This window comes from Macaca nemestrina, chromosome 13, assembly GCF_043159975.1.
Source record: "Macaca nemestrina isolate mMacNem1 chromosome 13, mMacNem.hap1, whole genome shotgun sequence".
In the NCBI taxonomy this organism is placed as follows: domain Eukaryota; kingdom Metazoa; phylum Chordata; class Mammalia; order Primates; family Cercopithecidae; genus Macaca; species Macaca nemestrina.
The window spans coordinates 86,868,899-86,894,278 of record NC_092137.1 but is presented as its reverse complement, the minus strand read 5'-3'; the positions used below and the strand labels follow the sequence as shown (position 1 = coordinate 86,894,278).

The 25,380-nt window shown below is 45.7% G+C and overlaps 1 protein-coding gene across 4 annotated transcripts in view; it reads left to right on the top strand.

Annotated features, from left to right (window-relative positions):
* LOC105465402 (receptor accessory protein 1) overlaps nucleotides 1–25,380 on the top strand; it is a 123,461-nt gene that overhangs the window by 73,040 nt on the left and 25,041 nt on the right. For 3 of the 4 annotated variants that reach the window (XM_011713866.3, XM_011713869.3, XM_071077041.1), the window contains exons 3-5: nucleotides 1,746–1,822; nucleotides 9,801–9,921; nucleotides 12,847–12,960. In XM_011713866.3, the coding sequence (XP_011712168.2) occupies nucleotides 1,746–1,822; nucleotides 9,801–9,921; nucleotides 12,847–12,960 (312 nt within the window). Of the gene's footprint in view, nucleotides 1–1,745; nucleotides 1,823–9,800; nucleotides 9,922–12,846; nucleotides 12,961–24,358; nucleotides 24,650–25,380 lie in introns of those variants that run through there. The other variant, XM_071077040.1, reaches the window with a different exon arrangement.

Below are 25,380 nucleotides of genomic sequence, written 5' to 3'. Positions count from 1 at the left end.
TCCCCTCCTACTTACCCACCTTTTCAAGTCTCCAAAGTCTATTAAGCCACTCTCTATGTCCATGTGTACACATTATTTAGCTCCTGTTTATAAGTGAGAACATGCAGTATTTGACTTTCTGTTTCTGAGTTATTCTACTTATGATAATGGACTCCAGTTCCATCGATATTGCTGCAAAAGACATGATTTTTTTTAATGGTTGAGTAGTATTCCATTGTGCATATATATATATACCCCAATTTCTTTATTCAGTCATCCATTGATAGACACTCGAGTTGTAGATTTATTTTTGCCTTCTTGTGAAGAATGTTGAGTGTTGTTCTAGCAGGCAGTTAAATTCAGGCAGATCACCTTGACCCTGTGGCAGCTAGACAAGTTTTGTTTGGACAGGTGTATTTCAATTTTGCTCTTAGTCATTTTTTTTTTTTTACTGTAATTTTTACTGCTAAGATGTGGTCCTCCAGGTGTTTCACTGGAAATTCCTAATGCTTACCAAACCCCTCTAACTTTGCATGACTTGAATTCCAAACTTTGTTTCCCCAACAGTGGTCAGAAGCTGAATCTCTGCTCAACTCTGAGCTTTTCAACTTTCCAGCTGTTTATATCTACATTTATATCTATATGTATTTATATCTATATTATTATACAGACTTCTTTGTTTGGAGTCTTAGCTGCTTCTGTGCATTTCAGGGACCTGCCAGGTTTTTGAAGGTAATTTATATGTAGATTTTTGGGGCTGCTCCTTTATGGCTTCCCTATTTCTGAGATTTTTCTCTGTCCAATTCCAGTATCTCTGGCAGTCTCAAACTCCACTCTCCATTTCTTTGGACAAATAAGACTGTGGATTTGTGCTCGAGTTCTGTCTGCCCCATGATGTGCAGTGTCCTCAGCCACACTGACCTGTACTAACCCAGTGTGCTTCCCGTACTCCAAAGCTTGAATCCCTTGCAATCTCTGTCTGCTTTTTATATTGCTCTCCAGTGCCTTCAAACAGTTGTTTTGAAATATTTTGTTTGGTGTTTATTATCATTATTAGTAGGAGCCTTAGTTCAATATAAGCTACCCTACTTTTGCCAGAAGCCAGGAGGAGTAGACTAAGGAATCTGGACTTGATTCTCCAGGCTGGGATATTTTAAATGGGGTGATAGTCTGATGAGTTTATACTTTCGGGAGAATAGTACAGGGGTGGCCTGGTATTAGAATGGGTTGCTGAGGGGAAGTCATGAAACAAGGGAAGTAGGAGTAGTTTAAGAGAGAGGGGAAAGAGGCCTTAGTTAGGGGAGAAAGGCAGTAGAAATTAAAAAGGATGGTCACATGGGAGAGATAAAAAGGAAGATCAGGATTCTTAGATTACTACTACACCATCCCAGAGAGTCTGGCCCAGTTACACTTCATTCCAGGGTGTGTTTGTGTGGAGGCCTAGAGCATTTTCTCCCCTGATGTTAGTTCTGAAAAATGACCTGACTGAATCCTGGGTCACTCTTGGTCTGCAGGTCTCCCTGGCTCACTTGTGGGCCATTTGACCTTCAGCCTGAGTCAGCTGTGGAACAGCCCATTTGCTTCCAGTTTCAAGATCTGGAGCAGAACTGGACATAAGCTGAGGAAGGATAAGGAGAAGGCTACAAATGCAGGCTGCATCACCTGGATGTGCCTCCGTATCTGCCACCAGGGCCTGTTCTTCCTGGTGTTGGGCAGCGTTTTTCCTAGACCTTTTCTACCAGCTGTGTTGCTTTCTGTTTCAACAGGTCAAATGGATGATGTACTGGATTATATTTGCACTTTTCACCACAGCAGAGACATTCACAGACATCTTCCTTTGTTGGTAAGTACTCCAGGAGTTGGGACGTTTCTAAGGATGATTTTGCTTAGTGTCAGTCAGGGGGAGGTGGGAAAGGGCTGAACCCAGCCTCAAACCTCACCTCAGGCCAGAGACACAAGTGCAGGGATGTTAACTGGAGCATTTTCAATAGATTAGTCTACAAAGTTGTTCTTCAAGTAAATATTTATTGAATGACCTTATAAAGAGCAGTTATTGTTCTAAGCCCTGGGAATATAGTCATGGACAGGACAGATACACGTCCTCAATTAATGGAGTTGGTAAAGATGCATTCGTATGTTAAAAAAGAAAAGGAGCGAAAGAAACAATACACAAAAATGTACAGGAAAAACTGAGTTTCCTTCTCACTCAATTCATTGTCAACGTAATCACTACTCAGAGTTGGGCATCCTCTTAAAAAACTAATATATGGCCTGGGCATTGTGGCTCATGCCTGTAATCCCAGCACTTTGGGAGGCCAAGGCAGGTGGATCACCTGAGGTCAGGATTTTGAGACCAGCTGGGCTAACATGGTGAAACCCCATCTCTACTAAAAAAAATACAAAAAAATAATTAGCCAGGCGTGGTGGTGCACGCCTGTAGTCTCAGCTACTTAGGAGGCTGAGGTGGGGGAATCACTTGAACCCAGAAGGTAGAGGTTGCAGTGAGCCAGGATTACATCATTGCACTCCAGCCTGGGTGACAAAGCAAGACTCTGTCTCAGAAAAAAAAAAAAAAAAAAAATTAATATGTGTGTGTGTGTGTATATACACACATTTTACACACACTTCTTTTTTTAAAAAAGCAATATTATAGTATACGTAAGAGTTCTCACTTTGCTTATTAAATTTATTTTGGAAATACTTTTATATGAGCATAAATACATCTACCTGTTATTTTAATGGCGACATAAAATTTCATGGCATAGATGGAGCATAATTTATTTAAGTCATCCTCTTTTGATGGCCATTTAAGTTGATACCCATTTTTTTCTCTTATAAGTAATGCAGCTATTTCCAGCAATGAAGCAATTAAAAACAAGCTATATCTTTGTATTGCTGTATTGTGCCTTCTTAGGCAAAAGAAGCTGTAAATAATATATCGATTTCTGTTTGTATTTAAAGAGTTGTGTGTGTATACATGTGAATGTGAATGTGTATTAAAAGTAGTGTGGAAAATATAGTTAACGAGGGTTATTTCTACGACTTGGGATCGTGGGGTTGGGTTTGTATTTGCTGTGTTGTACGAATGTTTTAACCATGGTCAAGTGTCATCAGAGAAAGTAATAAAGATATTTCCACTTTGGAGAAAACAGGTTCTTACCCAAAAAGGATCAGTATGAAATTACCCTCTGGGATGTCCTAGGCCAAGGAACAGACCTGAATAGCACTCTCTGAATCCTGTTTTGAGTCAATGGCCTTAATTATCTTAGTATGTACTTTTCCCCATAACATAGCTTTCACCTCCACTGAGAGAAATAGATGTCCCAGCCATTGTGGCCTCAAACTGTAGTGAAGGAGTCTGGATTTCCTAAATCAGTGTGCTTGTGCCTTCGTGCCCTGCACCACACACAGATAATGCAGCAGACTCTGGATGGAGCTGAGTCTCCTTAAGTGGAGACACGGCTCTCTGCTGAGCCATCCCTTGTCTCCCTGAGGCCTTAAGGTTGACACTGGAAGTCAGGCCATTTTGTACAGAGCTACATCAGGAAGACTCCTGTCTGATTCACAAAGATGAGAGTAGAGGCCAGCCCAGTCAAGACTGTGTAGTCAATTAAATAGCAGGTCCTGCCATCCAGCCTTTCCTCCTTAACAAGGCCTCTGTCTGGTGCTAGGGTCCTCTTCTGTCCTCCCGTGTTAGTCTCACAAGCTCATTCCTGGGGATATCAGCATTTCAGCCTCACTGCTTTTTGCTGGGTGGAAATCCTATCTGATGATGGCTGTGTTCCTCCTGGATAGCTGGAATATGCCCTTACCTGTGGCCCTGGAATTTCAGAGTTTCGTATCTAGTAAGTGCTCAAAAACTATTTCTGGAATTGATTTCATTTTGATTTTGGGAGTCATACTAGTTTTCTATTGCTGCCTTAACAAATTACCACAAATTTAACAGCTTAAAACAGTACAAATGTTTGATTCCACAGCTCCTATAAGTCAGAAGTACAGGTGGAATCATCCTCTGCTTATAATCTCACAAGACCAGAATCAAGGTGTGGGCCAGCCTGGTCTCTTATCTGAAGGCTCTGGAGAAGATTCCCCTTCCAGGCCCATTCAGATTGTTGGCAGAATTCAGTTCCTTATGATTGTGGGACTGAGGTCCCCATCTTCTTGACACATGCCACCACCTTCATCTTCAAGCCAGCGATGGCATGTTGAGTCCTGCCCATGCTTTGAATCTCTGTCTGCTTCTGCCACCAGTTAGGGAGGATCTTTGCTTTTGTTTTAAGGGCTCGTGTGATTAGATTAGACCTACCCCAATAGTCCCATATAATCTCCCTATTTTAAAGTCATCTGATCAGTAACCTTCATTACATCTGCAAAGTCCCATTTGCCATGTAAAGTAACGTATTCATGGGAGTTATACCAAGGAAGAAGAACTTGGCCAAAATTCTGCTGACCACAGGAGGACTTTTGATACCTGGTATATTTGGAGCAGGTATGGGTAGCATCCCCCTCTCTTCCTGACCCATGTGGAGGCCTCTTCTGTTCCCTCATTTGGTCTCTTAGCTGGGGGTGTCCAGGCAGTTTGTGGGTGGGAAACGAGGGTCCTTTGCTCTTCTGGTGGCCTGAGCTCTGCTTCTGCAGGAAAGAGGCTCCTTGGGAACTTTTCTGCCTGCTTTATCCCACAGCCTGATCATGCCCTCACCCTGCTTTCTCTTTTTCTCCCAACCTCCAGGTATCATAGATCCTAGTCTTCTTCTGGGAGGGTCCTCTGTCTCCCTCCTTCCTCTCACGCTGAGAACAGGCACAGGATGGGCCCATCAGGGAATGTAGGAATTTTGCTTCACTTCCAAGGACATGGGCACCATCTCCGCAGCTCTGAGCATTCTTTACTATTAAAAAAGGTTAAGGGGAGAGCTTCTGTCCTAAAATATGTCTTCTGTCTTCCTAGAAGCACCTTTAACTTCTGTTCTCTTCCAGAATTGGAGCCCCTTGTATGGACCCTCTCTTCCTCACTCTTCACTCACCCCCATTCCCTTCTTCCCACTTCTCCCCTAGCGCAGGTCCCTTTTCATGGTTCACTTTGTAAAACTTTCCATCTTGATGAAAACAGCAATTATTTATGGTCCCAGAATAGATAAGATGGTGGTTTGTTTCACAGGTTGTAGAGGTGATTTCATTTAGTTTTTTTTTTCTTAAATTATAAAATAATACAGTCTGGGCATGGTGGCTCACACCTGTAATCTCAGCACTTTGGGAGGCCGAGGCAAGTAGATCTCTTGAGGCCAGAAGTTCGAGACCAGCCTGGCAAACATGGTGAAACCCCGTTTCTACTAAAAAATACAAAAATTAGCCAGGCGTGGTGGTGCAGCACCTGTTGTCCCAGCTATTCAGGAGGCTAAGGCAGGAGAATCGCTTGAACCCGGGAGGCAGAGGTTGCAGTGAGCCAAGATTGCACTACTGCACTCCAGCCTGGCGACAGAGCGAAACTCTATCTCAAAAAAATAAAAATAAAATAAAATAATACATACATAAGGAAAAATGAAATAGAAACAACACACTGAAGAGTAAGTGTCTCTCCTCCCCCTCTCCTCCCCCAGACCCACAGTCTCCCTCCCTAGAAGTACCATTGGTTTGTTTGTTTTTTGTTTTTTTTGTTGTTGTTGTTGGAGACGGAGTGCAGTGGCGCAATCTTGGCTCACTGCAACCTCTGCCTCCCAGGTTCAAGCGATTCTCCTGCCTCAGCCTCCCGAGTAGCTGGGACTACAGGCATGTGCCACCATGCCTCACTAATTTTTTGTATTTTCACCATGTTAGCCAGGATGGTCTCTATCTCCTGACCTCGTGATCTGCCCACCTCAGCCTCCCAAAGTGCTGGGATTATAGGCGTGAGCCACCATGCCTGGCCAGTAACACCGTTAAAAGTTACTTGTGTTTTCTTTTCTTCCAGAAATGCTCTCTACACATTTATTGCATGTGTTTTGGACAGTTTCATCCCATGTCTAACCCTCTTAGAATACATCTGCCCCTCTAGAGTGTCTGGGTGTTATATGGGGAGAGTCGGGAGATGACAGCTGCCCTGTGCTCCCCAGTGCTGTGTATATGCCTTGGAAAAGATGGAGGAAATGTGGTGGGTGCATCTGGCCTTTTCAAATACATCCCAGAGGTCAGGGTTCTTCAAGGAGTTCTCATTACAAAATGAGTAGGGCCTTTGTCTGCCTCTCAAGGTAGGCTGGAAGAAGACTTGGTGGTGATTGTGTTGGTAGAGCCAAGGGACCCCAAGGCCTCTAGGAAGCACAAGGTCTGAGTGGATCAGCCTAGATTATCTTGTGATGCCTGTCAAGGACCTGGTTTTGTATGTGGTGATTCCAGAGGCAGCAGGACTGTTCCCCTCCAACCCATGCCCCCACACTTCAGTGACAGAGATTTTCAGGCTTTATGTGGGGAGGGCCTGGCTTTAAATCCGGAGTCAGCATACTTTTTTTTGTAAAGGGCCAGATAGTAAATGTTTTGAGCTTTCAGGCCATATGATCTTTATTGCAACTGCTCAACTCTGCTATGAGCATGAAATGAACCATAGACAATTAATAAATCATTGTGCATAACAGTGTTCCAATAAAACTTTATTTATAAAAACAGATGCCAGGCTGGATTTGGCCCATGGGCCATGGGTTATTGGGACCCCTGGATCCATTCTAGCAAGCAACAGAGACCCCTCTGACAAACTCAAGGAAAAGAAAATAAAACAATGACACTGTTGGTAGATGCTGAAGTAACTCACAGAATAAAAGGAAAAGCTGAAAAACTAAGACTCTGGAAAGGGAGGAGCCAGAGAGCCTCAGGAACCCTAGCACTGAAGCGCTGCCAGTTACTCCCCTCAGCACTGTTCACAAAGAGGTTCCCTTGTAGCTCGGCTGTAGTAGCTAAAGATCATAACCATAGTAAATATCCATTCATGGGGGCCTGAGCCAGTGCTCATACACTCATATACAGCCATTAAGATGAGTGAGATAGGCCGGGCACAGTGGCTCATGCTTGTAATCCCAGGCGGGCGGATCACCTGAGGTCAGGAGTTCAAGATCAGCCTGACCAACATGGTGAAAGCCCGTCTCTACTAAAAATACAAAAATTAGCTGGGCATTGTGATGCACACTTGTAATCCCAGCTACTTGGGAGGCCAAGACAGGAGAACTGGTTGAACCCAGAAGGTGGAGGTTGCAGTGAGCTGAGACCGTGCCGTTGCACTTGAACTAGGCATCAGAGTGAAACTCTGTCTCAAAAAAAAAAAAAAAAAAAAAAAGATGAGTGAGGTAGCTCTCCCTGTACGGGTATGAAATAGTCCCCAAGGCATACTGTTGATTGTGTGTATGTGCTGGAAGAAGCAAGATGTAGTAATGGGTGTATAGAATGCTTCTGTCTGTTGAGGGCAACTCAGGGAGTCATATATACCTACATGATGTATGCCTGGCCCTAGTCTATCTCTGGAAGGATATGCAAGTAACTGATAATGTTTTTGCTTTTAGAAAAGGGACTAGGGGTCAGGTGGGGGAAGGAGACTCTTTGTTGTATATGCTTTTGGACTTTTAGAATTTTTTTTAAACTATATGCATGCATGACCTATTTTTTAAAAAGACATATTATATGTAATAAATAAAAGAGCTGCAGTGCGACAGATTATGTGTGTGTCTTGTGTTGGTGTCTGAGCTTGTTGGATTCATTTCCTTTCCCTTTGGTGCTGGTGAATACTTGTTTTCAAAACAAAAGTTCCTCCATTATTAATCACCAGAGTGTTCAAATGTGGGAGAATCACACCTCTGTTCTTCAGTCTCTCTCTTTTCCGGCTGTGAAACATTAAACAATCTTGCCACGAAAGTGCCCACTAATTGCTGAGGGAATATTCAGGAAGCACCCACCAGAGGCAGAAGGCAGGGGGCCAGGAGACCTTGGTGAAGAAAGGAAGCATGGGTAGGGCTGCTAACTGGGGGATGGGGTGTCTGTGTGAGAGTTAAGGGTCCTTGAATGACTTGCTCTTTTTGATTTTCTGATCGCTTATCTGGGGAGGATGCCTGGAAATGACTTTCTGATCTTTAAGACTAGGACAGGTGACTGTCTCATCTCATAGCATCAGGTTTTAAGGATACCTGGGATTTGTTTTAAGCAAGTGTGGGTAAGACACAGACATGGAAATAATTATCGCGAAGGGAGAAGTTTCTTTACTCACAGATTGCTAGAAACAGGAGACACAGCACACCATGCAGAGCCACATTGGGGACCACTCAGGGTCCGTCAGGAGAAGAGGAAGGAACCGGGGTGAGGGCCGTTATCAGTTCCATGCTGAAGGAAGAAAAGGGCAAAGCAGGGTGGGCAGGGTTGGACTTGGCTGGTTTGAATAATCTCAGTGGGCTCTAGGGTATATGGGCTGTCTCTGGTTGTTTAGCCCTGGCCCTGGGGTGATTGGGGCAGGTGGATGGTGGCCTGGAATGTGAGAGTCCATTAGAGGCCGTGGCTGGAGCCTGGGCCCATGGATTGGTTGGTTTGCATATGAAAGATATGTTGCAGGTGAGTTCTTTACTATCTCTAGCAATTGGCTCACCTTGGGAGGGGCGGTTCCTCCAGAGTCAGCAAGGCCCCAAAGTACATCGGGATTCAGAAAATAAAAAATAAACCATAAACACATGGTTACTACACCTCTGGACTGCCAAATATGGTTGCTCAGGTTGTTCACAGTGCACGATATCTGACCAAGGTGAACGGGGCTGAAATCCAGACCAAGCTCTGTGGTTCATGTGGCCACAGAACTACTTCCAGTCGAAGAGGCCAGTTTTCTTCTAATACATTCAAAGGCACCATGTGGGCTAGCACTATGGCACTTGTCTCAGGTTTCTGTTCTATATTATTTGTGATTATTTTATAAATCATTTCATTTAGGTTTTTTTTTTTTTAAATTATAAAATAATACGGTCTGGGCATGTTTCCCTGACTGGACCCTTAGTTCCAAGGATGCCAGAATCTTGTCTGTGTTTCCCACTGGACGGGAAGATCCAAGAGGGCAGGAATCAGGTCTTTGCTCACGGTTGCCTCTCTGTACCTCCTTGTACCTGGTGCTCAGTACAAGCTTGCACGTACAGGGCCTGGGTGCCTGTGGGGGGACAAATCAATGAACAAGCTTGAGGGTATGCAGGACTGCAAACTCCAAAATTATGTGTTATCTGCACTGTGGACTCTTCTATTTCATGGCACTGAGAAGATCAAAATCTGTTTGCCTGCCATTGACTTGAGTAGGGTGAGTAGCATTCTCCTTCCTATCAAGAGCTAGGCTCTTGTCCCTGCCTCTATTTGGGCCAAGAATTCATTCTCAGTCTAGAGATTTTTTTGTCAGCTCCTCCCTGCTGTAATTCCTTCTGGTGTTTTTGCCTTCTTGGATGTGAGTGAAGAGTGAGCGACTGGGTGTACAGCACGGAAGAGATCCCCTGAGCCTGTAGGCTGTGGCCGGAGCCCCAGCTCCAATCTAAATGAGCACAGCCCAGCAGGAAGCTCCAGCCTGTGCCAGGCAGGGTCATGGGGGTGATTGCTGGAGAGAACCTGTGTTCCTGGTTTGCTTTGGTAACAAAAGAAAACACGAACTGGTTTTCAAAGAGAGGCGTTGGGGTTGTACTGTGTGTGTGTGCAAGTGTGTACCCTTGCCGTCATGGGTGGAGGACAGGAATCTGGGAAACTTGCAGCGGTATGTAAGCAGGAGAGGCGTCCTTGCCGCCCACCAGGTCTCCTTCAAAAGGGCAGTGTTGCTGAGAACCTAACAGAACTTGTGTTTTCCTCTGTCTCTCCAGGTTTCCATTCTATTATGAACTAAAAATAGCATTTGTAGCCTGGCTGCTGTCTCCCTACACAAAAGGCTCCAGCCTCCTTTACAGGAAGTTTGTACATCCCACTCTATCTTCAAAAGAAAAGGTAATATGTGCTGCCATGCCTTTCATTCTTTCTAGCAAGCGAGAAAATAAGTGATAAATAAAAAGGGATGATCTTATTGCAGGAGACTTCTCATTTGGCTCTCATTTGCCTCCAGCAAGTCATTCCTCCTAATCTTTTTTTTTTTAAGTGTATTTCTGGGATGTGTTTAGAAATAGTGGTGAAGTTCTCTAAAAGATGTTATTTGTCATTATTTACTGGAAAACATTTCCATAAATTGAAACAAAAGAAAGAAAAAAATTCACTCACAATTTAACCACGCAAACTGAATTTCCTTCCTTTTGTCATGCTTAGCCCCTGACCTTTTATAGATATGATTTTTACATAGTCTATTTTGAATCTTACCTGGAAGCCAGGTGCAGTGGTGCATGCCTGTAATCCCAGCTACTCAGGGGTATAAGGTGGGAGAATCACTTGATCCCAGAAGTTCAAAGCCAGCCTGGGCAACCTAGAGAGTCCTCATCTCTAAAAAAAACAGAAAGAAAGATTAAAATTTTATGTAGAATTTTTAAAATGAGTTTTAAAACTTAAAATACATAAAATATTTGTATCCTGAGATCTTTTTTTTTTTTTTTTTTTGAGACGGAGTCTCGCTCTGTTGCCCAGGCTGGAGTGCAGTGGCGCGATCTCAGCTCACTGCAAGCTCCGCCTCCTGGGTTTACGCCATTCTCCTGCCTCAGCCTCCCGAGTAGCTGGGACTACAGGCGCCCGCCACCTCGCCCGGCTAGTTTTTTGTATTTTTTAGTAGAGACGGGGTTTCACCATGTTAGCCAGGATGGTCTCGATCTTCTGACCTTGTGATCCACCCGTCTCGGCCTCCCAAAGTGCTGGGATTACAGGCTTGAGCCACCACGCCCGGCCTGTATCCTGAGATCTTAAATGTGTTTGCACACAAATCCATTTCTACTTGGTCTTCATAATACCCATGGTGATGGTCCCTTACTGCTAGATATTTAGATTGTCTCTACTTTTTCCTGATATAGATAGTTCTGCAGTGAGCACTACTATTCCTGGTGTTTAGTTGGTTCCTTTGATTGTCTTAGAATTAATTCCCAAGAGCAGGATGACTGAGTCAAATGATTCCAACATTGTATCATTGGTTAACTATATTACTTACTAAACTGATTGTGTAGTGGGGCTTCTTAAAATAGGAGCATCATAGGTGGCTTGATTAGATTAATGTCTGTTGTTTCTGAAAGTTGAATTCTTTGGACTAGAAAGCAGAAGGCTTTGGGAAATATGTCAGTTGGATGAGCAGGCTACTGTAGAAGTTTCTGAAAATCTCTTTAAGAACTAGGACAGCAGCACTTCCTGTCTCAGAAGGGTGGATTTTGAGGAATGGATCCCTGTCTTGACCTGGTTATCAAATCTCTACTCGTCCTACTTCCCTTTCCCCAAATGCTGGGCTTCCCCTGAAGCTGCCAGTGTAACTTGCATTCAAGTGAAGGTGACTGACTCTTAAGAGTTGCCAAGAATCACTTCCAAAGGGGTGGTGGTGGGGGCCAGGGGGGTCACAGTTAGAGGGCCTGCTGCTGTGACTTCCTGGGGAAGCCTTCCACAGGGAATCCAGCAGGAGGTTGCTGGCCTACTTGTACACCTCAAAGCAATGGAAATACACTAATGCGCAGAACTTGACTGAGGCCAAATGTCATTGTCTTACTGAACTCTGAATTTTTTTTTTTTTTTTTTTGAGACAGAGTCTCGCTCTGTTGCCCAGGCTGGAGTGCAGTGGCATAATCTTGGCCCACTGCAACCTCCACCTCCTGGGTTCCAGCAATTCTTCTGCCTAAGCCTCCCAGGTAGCTGGGACTATAGGCGCCCACCACCATGCCCAGCTCATTTTGTATTTTTAGTAGAGATGGGGTTTCACCGTGTTGGCCAGGCTGGTCTCAAACTCCTGACCTCAGGTGATACGCCCACCTTGGCCTTCCAAACTGCTGGGGTTACAGGTGTGAGCCACCACGCCTGGCCAACAAACAGCCATTTTCTTAAAACAGTGACAACAACAAAACACCCCCAAACAAACAAAAAGAATAAACCAAAGTTAATACAAACTTGAACTAAACCAATATTGTACTTGGCTTTGATCCCTGAAGAAGACCTCAATCCTGTTTTCCATCTCACCTTTACCTTGTTGCATGACACTGGATGACTTCTAATTTCTGATTTTATTTGAATACGGGTAAAACTATCTCCCTTATCCAGTAATAGTCATTTCTTTCAGCTTTGTAATCCCTCCCATCGATATACAAATGGGGTGATATTTGATTGTAGAATTAAATAACTATAGAATAACAGAATTTTAGAACTGCACGGGCTCAACCCTGTCAAGACAAGGAAGATGACTTGGTTATCATTTATTGAAACCAACCACTGTGTTAGATGTTTTACTGGAATTACCTCATTTAATCCTCACCATGCTCCGCGAATTGGGTATTGTCATTTTCCTTGTTTTTCAGAAGACTAAAACTGTGTGGAGAGAGGCTAAGTGCTTGCCAAGGTCTGACAGTCAGTTGGCGGCAGGTCTGAGGCTACAAGCTCAGTTCTGGGCATTCTCTCCACCCTGGGTGATTTCAGTGTCTGGTGAGTGGCTGTGTGTAGAATGGCAGGCAGGGCCGTCCACATCCAGAACTTCCTAGAGCCCCCTGGAAGGTTAGAGGGCTTTAGAAACAATCTCAGGGCATTGCTGGATCCATAAGTTGCAGTGTTTTTAGAGTTCTCTTTTCTACTCTTCTGTATCTCTGCTCTCCCCTCTGCGCGCACACCCTCAAAGTGCCTACAGCTTTTCAGGCCCAGCAAGAACAAGGATTGGGCAAGCTGCCAAGCCCAATGCTCAGAGGAAAGGAAAGAGAACCGAGAGGTATTTGAACCTTCCAACTCAGTGTGCCTCTGTTTTTCCTTTGACAGGAAATCGATGATTGTCTGGTCCAAGCAAAAGACCGAAGTTACGATGCCCTTGTGCACTTCGGGAAGCGGGGCTTGAACGTGGCCGCCACAGCGGCTGTGATGGCTGCTTCCAAGGTACTGTGCTGGAAGTACCACAACTACACGAGTCTCAGTCCCTCTAGTTTGCCCTGCTCATCACCTGTGCAACCACACAGAATAGGGCTAAGGACCAATCAGTGGTTTTCATCTTTTGGGGGTCCTTTTGAAAATCTGATGGAAAAAAAATGCTGAATCTTGCCCCAGAAAATTCTCACCCCCCCTCCACACACACATGCCCACACACTTGCAATATCAAAAGGTTCCCAGAGCCCCTGAAGCTCATCTGTGGGTCCCAGGTTAAGAATTTCTGACTTATCCAACCCCACTGGAAACAATAAAATAATAGAATTTCTAACTTACTTGGCATTTAGGCCTGGGAGAAACAGAAGAGGGCAGGGGAGAGAGGGAGAGAGTGCTCCTCTGCAGTTTTCTAGGGTGCACTGGGAGAGTCTCCTCAATGCAGTGGACAGGTGGAGAGACTACCTGAACAAGTGGGTAGACTCACTCACACTCATGTGGCCCAGCAGATCCAGGGGAAGGAACCCAGGTCCCAGAATAAGTTGAGTGGTCCAGACATGGAGGTCAGTAACATTCCAAGCCATAACAACTGAGGCAGAGGAGGTTTAAAATAAACACCAGTCTGTGGGACGTTGCGGTGTGAGCATTGCTTCTTCCTCTATTCTCTCCACCCCTTTTCAAAACTGTGTTTCTTGCTAGTATCTTCTCACATCACCCTCCTGTTGTTGTCGTCAATTTCTCATTATTTACGTAGACCCTAAGAGTTAAATTGGTCAGATATTTCCTCTCGTGTGAAATCAGCAGATCATCCTAGTGTTCGCCAGTGACAAGCCCTTCCCCAAAAACCATATGTGGAGTAGGGACCTACATTCAGCTGGTGGTGGAGGCAAGGCAGTTATGCTGATGTTTGGAAAGACACAGTGGTTGGGAGGTGAGTTGTATTAGCATAAGGAAGTTAGTCCCTTGTGGTGATGTGAGGGTTTTGGGAAAGGAGGCGAAGGGGCTGTAAAAGGTTTGCAAGAAGATGATTAGTACAGATCTTGGTGCTTTATGAGCTTTGTGCAGATGGCAGGATGGAGGGTGCTGAGAGCCAGTTTCAAAAGACTGAGCTGGGTTTTCCTTGCCCTGAACCAAAGAGAAGCACATTAGGATCATTTCTGGAAGAGACTCAGCACACTGGCTGGGTGGTTGCTTGAAAAGTACCTTTCAGAAAGCCAAGGAATTCTGCAGACAAAGCCTGGGCAAGAGGGAAGAGGAACCAAAAATGAATGACTCCCCTTTCAGACAAGACCAGCTCCGTCTATAACAGAATTGTAAGCAAGGCATCTCGCCACTCCATATGGCAGATCTCGGGGTTGGGGGTCTAGAGGGTCCAGGGGTCCCTGCCCCCTTGACTATAATAGCTGCTGGCAAAATGAGGGATCCCAATGAGTATTTTTGGAAGGGAAATTCTGCTTTGATTTCCCAAGATCAATCAGGATTTATGAACAGCAATAAATTCCAAGAACCTTCTATTTGAGATGCAACCATTTTATGCTTTAATCTTTAAGTTGAAACAAAAGAGAACTCAGAATTGCTAAATTCTGAATTCATCAGGCCCACCTGGCAACATAAAGCTACAGAAACCCTGTCTCAGCCTCTCTCCACCCCATCTGTTCTGCCTCTGAAGCCTAAGGAAAATTGGCTGCTGCTGCTCTTTCCTCCGTTCGTTCATGGAGTATGAACGTGCTATATCTGTCAGGGTGGTTCAGTGTGGGTCACCTGGCGGCACAGCTGCGTACGTGTAGATTTCATTCTGACAATAACTTCCGCGGGCCATCCTTTTCTGAGTCTGCCTCAAGATGGAGCCTCCGGAGTCTTCCTGTCATCCTGGCCAGTCACTGCCTGTCCCCTGACCACCCGGGAAGCCCGTAAGCCCAAGTCTTCTCCAGCCAGGCACCTTATAGCAGCTAAAACCTAAAAGAAGTGCCAGACAGTCTGAAAGTTGCCTCAGGAAATAACTGCTCATTAGTTCTTTCCAGCTGGACTAATGTAGTGAGGGACATCTGCTTTCTGTTGAATTTGGTTTCAGATGAGAAAATTTTCTGCCTTGTGGGGCTTTGCTTTTTCTCTCTAAATATAAATATCTGGAGAGAGAAAACACATATTCTCTTCTAAAAATAATGCCTTCTATTTTTGAACCAGATGTGTACTTAAAAAAAAATAAAAGAAGAAGTAAAATCCAAAAATCCAATCTAGCTGAGGTGTACATCAGTGGTTTCCATAGCAACAGTGGATCACTTCAGGCCTTAGTCAAAGGATGATGACTCACCAGTGGGTCCAAATCTGGCTTGCATGCCCAAGCCACCTGGAGAGCTTTGCTTTTTGTTTTTTTTTAAATAGATTCTCAGATGTGCTGAATCAGAATCTCAGGCAGTGGGCCCATGAATCTCTATTTTTAACAAGTTCCCCAGATGATTTTTAAACAACCAGCTCTGTACAAGTCACTGCCTGAGGCCCCATGCAGAACCGTAGGGGGCACAGGTGATTAGGGTTAAAGCAGTTAACTTCTGTAACATTCCTGGAATGCAGATTCACCTCCTTAGAAGCCTTAACCTTGAGGAAAGCAGTGGCGTGTGTGGGAACTGGCGGGGGCGGGGGTGAGGGGAGGCTGGTGTTTATTTCTCCAAAACTTACTGCCAATTGAGAAATACTATGATGGGACTACAAATTCTCCCACTTTTTGTTTTTTTCTTTTTTTGAGATGTAGTCTCACTCTGTCACCTAGGCTGGAGTGCAGTGGTGCAATCTCAACTCACTGCAACCTCCGCCTCCCGGGTTCAAGCAATTCTCCCTGCCTCAGCCTCCCAAGTAGCTGGGATTACAGGCAACTGCCACCATGCCTGTCTAATTTTTGCATTTTTAGTAGAAACTGGGTTTCACCATGTTGGCCAGGCTAGTCTCAAACTCCTGACCTCAGGTTACCCACCCACCTTGGCCTCCCAAAGTGCTGGAATTACAGGTATCCCACCTCTTTGATAGTGCTCCCAAGAGCCTAGCACCGTGCCTTGCACCTGGCTGAGCCCTTATCAACCTTGTTGATTGCCCAAGGGGAATAATTAGAGCAACTGCCTGAAAAAAAGACACCCTGCAAAGTCACCCATGGCTGGGGTGACTATATATTGTTCACACCAGGACACATCTGAGAATGTAAAGGATGCTTATAATAATTACTCTGAAGCAACAGGTCTAAACTAGGCCTGTTTGGCCAGACGTGGTGGCTCACACCTGTAATCCCAGCACTTTGGGAGGCCGAGGTGGGAGGACTGCTTGAGCTCAGGAGTTAGAGACCAGCCTGGGTAACATAGTGAGACCCTGTCTCTACAAAAAATTAAAAATTAGCCAGGCATGGTGGCATATGCCTATAGTCCCAGCTACCTAGGAGGCAGAGGCAGGAGGATCATTGCTTGAGCCCAGGAGGTAGAGACTGCAGTGAGCCATGATCATGCCACTGCACTCTAGCCTAGGTGACAGAGCAAGACCTTGTCTCAATAAATAAATACATACATAAAATTAATTAAATAAATAAATAAACTAGACCCGTCCCAAGGAAACCAGGATTTATGATCAGGTGACTCCTGGCTTCATTTAAAATTTCTTGGACCTGTCTGTCTGCTCCTCCCATGAAACACCCTCAACTTACACATCAGTTCTCACTCTCAGTATCTACTGCATTTGGTGAAAGGGATGCAAGAGAGAGTGTTGCATGTTGAGAAGACCCTTCCTTAGGATCATTCCTGGAAGAGACTCCGCACACTGGGCTGGAATTACAGGCTAGGAAACAGATTAGTTCTGACAGATTAAATGGAGGCTGGGATAGAATGATGGGATGAAAGAGTAATTCCTCCTTCCGTCTTCTTTTATCCATACTTCAGTGACTTCCTAGGAGTAAACTATGGAGCTTAAACTGAAGAATGAAAAATCTTTTGACTACACTTTTAGTTAATCCTTTCAAAAATAATGTTGAGCCCTGTGTCCTTTCTCTAATAAAAAATTAATGTTTGCAGGAGTGTTTTTTGTATCACCATGAAGTGTGAAAAAAAATTTGTAAACCACATGATTATATAAATAGAAGTCCTGGCCAGGCACAGTGGCTCATTCCTATAATCCCAGCACTTTGAGAGGTGAAGGCAGGCAGATTACTTGAAGCCAGGAGTTCAAGACTAGCCTGGGCAACATGATGAAACCCCATCTCTACTAAAAATACAAAATTAGCCGGGCATGGTGGCGGGCACCTGTAATCCCAGCTACTCGGGAGGCTGAAGCAGGAGAATCGCTTGAACCCAGGAGGCAGAGGTTGTGGTGAGCCAAGATCACGCCTCTGCACTCCAGTCTGGGCAACAAGAGTGAAACTCTGTCTCAAAAAAAAAAAAAAATAGTAAAGTAAAAGAAAAAGAAACCATAGTGAGACGAACCACTGAACAAAAGTTTTAAAACCATGGGGTCTCCAGGCTACCTTACTTCCCTTGCAGTTTGAACCACATACTAGGTTTTTTCTGCCTGCTGAATTCTCAGACATGGTAAAACAACATTGGTTTTTTGCTTGTCTCATAACTCGAAAAATAATGTTTTAGTTCCCCCTGGAAATCTCGTCTCCAGAACATTTCCAGTAGTACCAATACTATTACTATAGTCCACCTATTGAAGAAAGCTGCTCTAAGTAAAACCAGCATTCTGCAAATTAGGGATTCTTCTCTTGCAGTTTGTTTTCAGAGTTGTGTTTGTGTGTATACGGTTCCATCCTCCACCATCCCCAAATCTGGTATTGTAAGCTTCTTGAGATGAGGGGCTCTGGCTTCTTTTCCTTCGCTTCTTGCTTAGAAAATAAACAAAAACCGAACAATGCTTTGTTGTTTAGTGCTTTGCACTCATAGCTATTCATTAAACCTTGTTGATTGATTTGAAGTATGTACCTTTTTGATTCCTCCAAACCTGCCCTGTCTAATATGGGAGCCGCTTGTCACATGTAGCTGTTTAAATTTAAATTAATTAAATTGAGTATAGCGGCTGGGCACGACGACTCATGCCTGTAATCCCAGCACTTTGGGAGGCCAAAGCAGGTGGATCACGAGGTCAGGAGATCGAGACCATCCTGGCTAACATGGTGAAACCCCGTCTCTACTAAAAATACAAAAAATTAGCGGGGCATGGTGGCGGGTGCCTATAGTCCCAGCTACTCAGGAGGCTGAGGCAGGAGAATGGCGTGAACCAGGGAGGCGGAGCTTGCAGTGAGCCGAGATCGCGCCACCACACTCCAGCCTGGGCGACAGAGTCAGACTCTGTCTAAAAAAAAAAACATTGAGTATATGTTGGGGACCAACCTCAACACCACCCGTAGGGTACCTGAAGTCTGGTGGCGACAAAGGAATGAGAAGAGACAGGTTAAGAGTTCATAAAGGTGGGAGCCAGGGGGCCAGTTGCAAAATGGAGGCTGCAAAAGGCCCAGAGTGGCCGGGCGCGGTGGCTCAAGCCTGTAATCCCAGCACTTTGGGAGGCCGAGGCGGGTGGATCACGAGGTCAGGAGATCGAGACTATCCTGGCTAACATGGTGAAACCCCGTCTCTACTAAAAATACAAAAAACTAGCCGGGCGTGGTGGCGGGCGCCTGTAGTCTCAGCTACTTGGGAGGCTGAGGCGGGAGAATGGCGTGAACCCGGGAGGCGGAGCTTGCAGTGAGCCGAGATCACGCCACTGCACTCCAGCCTGGGAGACACAGCTAGACTCCGTCTCAAAAAAAAAAAAAAAAAAAAAAAAAAAAAAGGCCCAGAGTTCTGATCTCCACACTATTTATTGAGTACAATCACTTAGATCTAAGAAGCAAATATTCAGGGCGAAACAGTGAAAAGGAGACAGTACATCATAGGCATAATCTATAGCAATAGCGGTTTAAATGAATCTCCTTTGTGCTCAAACAGCATATCTTTAACTTATCAGAGAGTAGCTAGTGGGAGCGGGCTTAACTAGGAGTCTGCACATCTGTCCACATTCCAGTGTTTCAAAGGAATGTCTTTTTCCTTGAACACAGTGTTTACAGATAAGAGAGCAGGTCTCGCTCTGAGCATGGGAACATAATGGCAATTAGGAGGCTTTCCTCCTCAGAGGCCTCTTGTGGCTTTCCACAACTTATTGTCCCATATTTTTATGGCCAGTTTATACAGGCACCCCACAAGCCCTTTTCCCAACAGTATACCTAAAATTGAATTCCTCAGTCGTACTAGCCCCCCACCCCCCCCGTTTTTTTTTTGTTTTTGTTTTTGTTTTTTTTGAGACGGCATCTCACTCTGTTGCCCAGGCTGGAGTGGAGTGGCATGATCTCAGCTCACTGCACCCTCTGCCTCCCAGGTTCAAGCAGTTCTCCCTGCCTCAGCCTCCAGAGTGGCTGGGATTACAGGTGCCTGCCCCCATGCCTGGCTAATTTTTGTATTTTTTAGTAGAGACAGGGTTTCTCCATGTTGGCCAGGCTTGTCTTGAGCCCCTGACCTCAGGTGATCTGTCGGCCTCAGCCTCCCAAAGTGCTGGGATAACAGGCATGAGCCACCGTACCTGGCTGTACTAGCCCCATTTCAAGTCCTCATTCGCCAGTATGACTGATAGCACATTTCCATCACTGAAGAAAGTTATTTTGGACAGCACTGCCCCAAGCCCTCTGTTAACCCTCCAGGGTTCTCCTTTGCCTCTTTTTCACCCCTTTGCCCATAGTTGCTCTGGCTTCAACAGGACACCCACCCCTCCTTACCTACTCAGCTCCTTGAGGCCTCTTTATATAAGGTTCACCAGGAAAATAGAGAACTGGAAACAGCCTATAGCAGCACCCATGCTGTAGCTCTTATTTCTTCTTCCTTTTCACTGGTCTGGCCCTGCTTTCACACCATGACCTCTGCTTTCCTGACTTGCCCTCTAAAACTCAGGCACTTGGCCCGCAATTATAGTCAGCGGCCAACAGGGGATAGCCAAGTCTTGGTTATAGCCCTTAGCATCTGAACAGCCAGGAACAATCCACTGAGAGTTAAATTACTTTGTTTTTCCACTTAAAAAAAGAAAATTCCCACTCACTTTCTCCTTAAAAAGAAAAAGAAGCTCCACAAAACAGTTCAGCACAATAGAAAAGAAAAAAAAAAAAAACCCTCTCCCACATATCCTTATCTTTTATCCATCAGTGCTCTATCTAAATGTCTAGCTTGAATAAAACACTGCCTTTAAATCACCATGAAACTTTATTTTTGGAATCAAAAGCTCATTTGAGGAAGTTCATAAGCCCAGTGATTTGGGGTTTCTCACCTGACTGGAGTCAGTTGCCTTGCCTTTGTTTGCTTTCTAGCAAAAAAATTACCTGTTTACAATTAGTCAGAGGGCAGGCATTGATTTTCTTTTTATAAAACTTCCCTGTCTCAGCTCATACTTAGGAGATATTTCCAAGGACGGAGAAGAGATGACTGCTGTCCCCTACCCAGATCCATATGTTTCACCTCTCTGGCTTTAGTCTCTACCATATGTTGGATCAAAGAGGGTAAGGATTCCAGAAAGCCCGTGTTTGTCTCTTCATCCCTCAGAGAAGCATTTCCTGGCCACTGTGCTAGCTCACATCAAGTTAGCCTTCTTTCTTCGTTTTTTAGCCAAGTACTATGTGACATGAAATTAATATTTAGAATTCACCACGGCAACCATTTTTAAACACCAAGATTATCTAAACTGTTACGGACAAACTGCTGAAAAAGTTTGGAAGTATTCCCTACCCATCCAGTCTCCCAAAAATTAGTCAACTCATACCCAAGTTTCACTTTCAAAAAGTGTCAAAGCAGAACCAAGCAAGACTTTTTATCAGTGTGCTGGATTCCTGTTCTCCTAGTGTTTCTACCTGGAATGTTACCTCACCTCACACTGCTCCATGAATAGTGAAGTGGATTCAAATGAATGAAACACCCACATCACACTCAGCTGAGGAGGAAGGGCCAGGAATTCACATGGAGTTGGTGGTCCGACATTACTTACCTGCTCTGTTTTGTGGCTACCTGTGGAGACTGTGCAGCCTGATGCCTCAAGGGTCCAAGAGGAAAGAGGGAAGCCTGCCTGCCTGACCTCACAGGGCCCGGTGGAACCTAGAGGTCTGAGGAAACTGAGGATCATGCGTGAGCAGGAAGGGCTGTCTCTTGGCTGTGGTGACATGGCACTTCCTCGTTCTTCTCTCTGATTCCCCTCTCGTGTTTGCCTCCTCCCTCCTTTCTTCACTCCTCAGTGTTAGATGAATTTCTCTGGGCCCCACCTTTCTCTCCTCTCTCTCCCAGCACCATCTCATCCTGTCCCTCACCTTCAACTGTCACCTGATGCACCTGGTTCCCAGATGGGCTTCTCTGCCCAGGGCTCAATCCAAGTGTTCCTGGTTCTCTGCTGAACATCTCCCTTGTTTCTTTCGTACTTTAGTCGACAGTTCTATAACTCCAAATCTGCCCTTCCACGTGTCCCACCATTCTGATGATAATGAAATCACCATCCTGTCAGGCACCCAAGCTCCAAATCTCTGTCACCTTTGGTGCCCCACTTTCCCCCCACTTACTCTTCAAGTCCTAACCATTGGACATCCCTTCTCTGCTTTTGGGCCTTCCTCCACACCCTTCCTTCTAGCTTGGACTGTTGCAGTAGCTACCCAAATGGTCGACTGCTCCTCTCCCTACTGTTTAAGGCCTGTGCAGTCTGACCCTGATCCTAGCCTTCCAGTCTTGTCTCTCCTTACTTCTCTGGCTCTTGTGATACTGCATTCACAGCACTGCCTTCTGTACTGTTCTGGAAATAGCAACTCTGAGTGCTACTTCCAGAATTTTCTCTTTCTTGCTTCTGCTCATGTTGGTGCTTCATCTGCCTCTGTTTCTACCTCTTTGAAATCCTCCCCACCCTTCCAGGTTAATGCCATCTCCTCCATGAAGCCTCCTCTGATCCCAGGTAGAACTGGCCTCTCACTCCTGGGTCCTCTGCACCACTGTCGTCATTTATATTTGTGTCTTACCTGCATCTCCATAGGTGCTCGTTAAATGTTAAAGGAATGAAAGACTGTTGTACGTATTTTTAGCTGCCATGACCAACAGAGCAGTACTTAGCATTGATGATATCCAAAGTTGGGCTTTGGAGATAAGCAGGCCAGGTTTAAAAGTCTCAGCTCCCTACTTACTGCTGCACCTCTGTGAACCTCGCTTCTTCACCTGCAAACAGGGATGATCATAGTACCTGCCACAGGAGTTATGAGGCAGTGTAAAGACTTCACAGGATGCAGAGCTCATAATAAATGTTTAATAAAGGTTGCCTGTTATTTGCTCATATGTCATATGAGCTCATATGTTATTTGCTCAATTTGATCTCAGGCTGATTATGATCTTCTCTTTCTTCACTGTTGAACAGAATAAAAAAAAGACGTCGGGCCCTGGCGTTGGGACGTTATTTACAAGGCAGGCTCTTCTGCACAGGAGGCTGACTTTCCTGCCTTATCCTGGTCCACCTCGCATGTGCTCTGTCTTCCTGCGCAAGTCACACTCCCCTGAACTCAGGGTTCCCCACTGTTATGGGCCTGACTTTTCATAGGGGTGCTTCTTCCTCCTCTTCCACCCTGAGGTGTGTGGGCCCCTGAGGGGCAGCTTATGACACATGAGCACCTGTCACCCGCCAAGAGAGGAGGAAGGTCAAATGTGGGCTGCTGGAGCAGCTGGAACACTCACTTCAGGGAGGAAACCAAGTAGGAGGTTGAGTGACTTGCCCAAGGCCATGCAGCTGTTCGTTGTTGAGCCGTGATCAGCACCAGGGTCTCTAGTTCCTCCAGTGCCCTTGCATCACTCCAAGCACCCCCCACCCCAACACACACACCCTAAACTGACACTTCCTGGCCATTTTGTGCTTGGATTACACTACCAGGTCCTGGTGGCTGAGTACCTGAGAGGTGATTGTCCCTCACTGAGGATTTTAGAGTCTCTCACACCCCAGGTACTGCTCTTCTGATGATTGATCAGCTCTCTGTTGGCCTTGCGGCAAGGCTGGGGAACACTTAATGCAGGCTGAAAGAATGAGGATCACAAGTACGTGTCACCATAAGTCACAGTTTCTGTAAAGTTCGATCACGTGCCATAGCATGGGCATGTTTGCACACCAGTATAATTAGAGCTCACTTTGCCCCGGCAGCTGGGCAGATTTGTCCTGTGGGTTCCCCCTTCCCACGCTTAGTCCTTCCTCCCTTCTCATTATCCCTTTCCAGCAGGGCCTTTGCCTCTGAAGGAGGAAGCATGGACGAAGCAAAGCTTCCAGCTGAGACTTCCACGGGCAAGGCCAGGGGCAGCAGCTGTGTGTAGAGGGTCTCTCCTGGTGGCCCTGACTCCCCATCACCGGGCAAGGGCCTGGCTCAGATGGCCGGGCTTGGTCTGGCTATAGAGACCCGACTCACCGGAGCACAGTCATTGGTCAGCACAGGCCTGTCTCACCTCCCGGGCTCCCGCTCCTTACCTCCCATCCAGCCTGCTCCGAACCAGAAGCACCAAGCCCACCTCCTTCACCATTTAATGCTTGTTCTTGCATGCTGTCTCTCCTTAAGGGCACTTCCCAGAGAGGAGACTAGAAAATACAGTCTGTATTCCAGACAACCACGTGCCTGCTGCAAAGTGAGAGAAAAGGGGAGAACAGGTACTGGGGGCAAGTTCTTGGTGTGTGCCACATGGCATATCTAGGATGTTCTCATCATTCTAACATCCTGCCTCCTTCACGCTGCTCACCTCTCAGAAACCTTCAGTGGAGTGCTCAGTTTATTGTCAAAAACCAAGTGTAGGCAGCTGAAGCCCAGTTCTCCCAGGCTGGTCTCCTTTTACTCACTAGCACCAAAACCTCTTCTCCCCCGGTGAATTCACCCACCGTTTCCCAGATGTACCTTGGGTTTTCATCCACTCTCACGCCCTGGCCCAAAGCACTTCCCCACCAGCACGCACCTTCCCCCACCTGCTTCAGAGGATGCAGCCCTCACCTCACTCCTCTCTCGGGTTTCACCCCTTGTATGACAGGATGAGGCCTCTGCGCATGCTCAGCCACGGTGAAGGTGCTGTCCCTGCCCTGGACTCTTCCACGTTTGGTCATCTTTGTCACTTGTGCCCTTGTATACACTTTTGTGTCTTGATGCCCCAGCTAGACTGTGAGCTCCATGGGAGCAGGGACCGTACCATCCTTATCTTTGTTCCTCTGCAGTGCTTCACACAGAGCTTTGTGAACACTCCAGTAGCGTCTGTTGCGAGTGAGTGAATAAACGGGTGAGCGAGCGAGGGAGTGATGGGAGGAAAGAGGTGAGAACATGGCTCCCTTCAACCCCGTTTTGTTGTCTTGGTGCCCATGGCTTTTTTCTCCTTTTCCCCTTTATCAGGTGGCTCGACTCTTTCATTTTATCTTCTCTTTGGACCTGAGAGAAGGGCAGGTAACCCTGTTGAGAGGTGTGACTAACTCCAAACTGATCCAGTCGGGCAGCGAGGCCAGGCCGCCGGCTCTGCTCACCAGCACGTGGTCTGGATCAGAGGCAGGTGTCCCCGCTGCCTCAGCACCTGCGTGTGCGTGTGTGTTAATCCATGTGGGGCACACGGAGCTGGGCCCCGCTTCATCGTCTTTCCAGAGACTCTTATGGTGTGAATTTGGTAGCATCTAACATGTGATTAACTTACTTGGGTTTTTTTTTTTCTTTGTTTAATGCCTGGAGAATGGATTGAATTTGATGATGGATGCTATTGCAGTAGAAGTTATCCTTCTCTGTTTGGTTTGTTAATCCCGTTTCATGTCACAAACAAGGGCCTGGTCCTCATGCAGCATGTCATTGGGAGCCTGCTTGGCTTGGATGTGGTGCATGTATGGCTGTGGAGGCTCACTCCATCAGTGAGGCGGGCACCCCATGGGGTTTGGAAGGAAGTACTAACTCCTTCTGAATTACCGGTGGGAAATGCGATTGTGCTGGTGGCTTTGTTATCAATTTCCTGACTCACTAAAACCCTTTGTCTTTATTGTTGTCCTCAGTAGCAGGCATTAGATATTGCGTCAAGTGAGATGGGCTAAACTTTGTGCTTTGCTGGAGCCTTCCCTTGTGACTTGGTGTGTCCCTCTGGAAAAGAGGACCTCATTAAGGGCTCAAAACTCATTCAGTTTCTGGAGATACTGTAAACTCCTTCTTAGTTCTGTATTGCTGTTATTGCTGTTTTCATTACTCCTATGTCCTTTTTTTTTTTTTTTTTTTCTTTTTCGGTCTAGATGACATTGGTCTGCATCGTGCACACTGTATATTCACAAAATGAGGTCCTCAGGGTGACCTTGAGTGAGTGCTGTGGGCGTTAATGAAAATTAAATTGTACTGATTTTTTAAAGGTAATGCATGTTCTTGGTGCAGAATTCTAAAAGGACAAA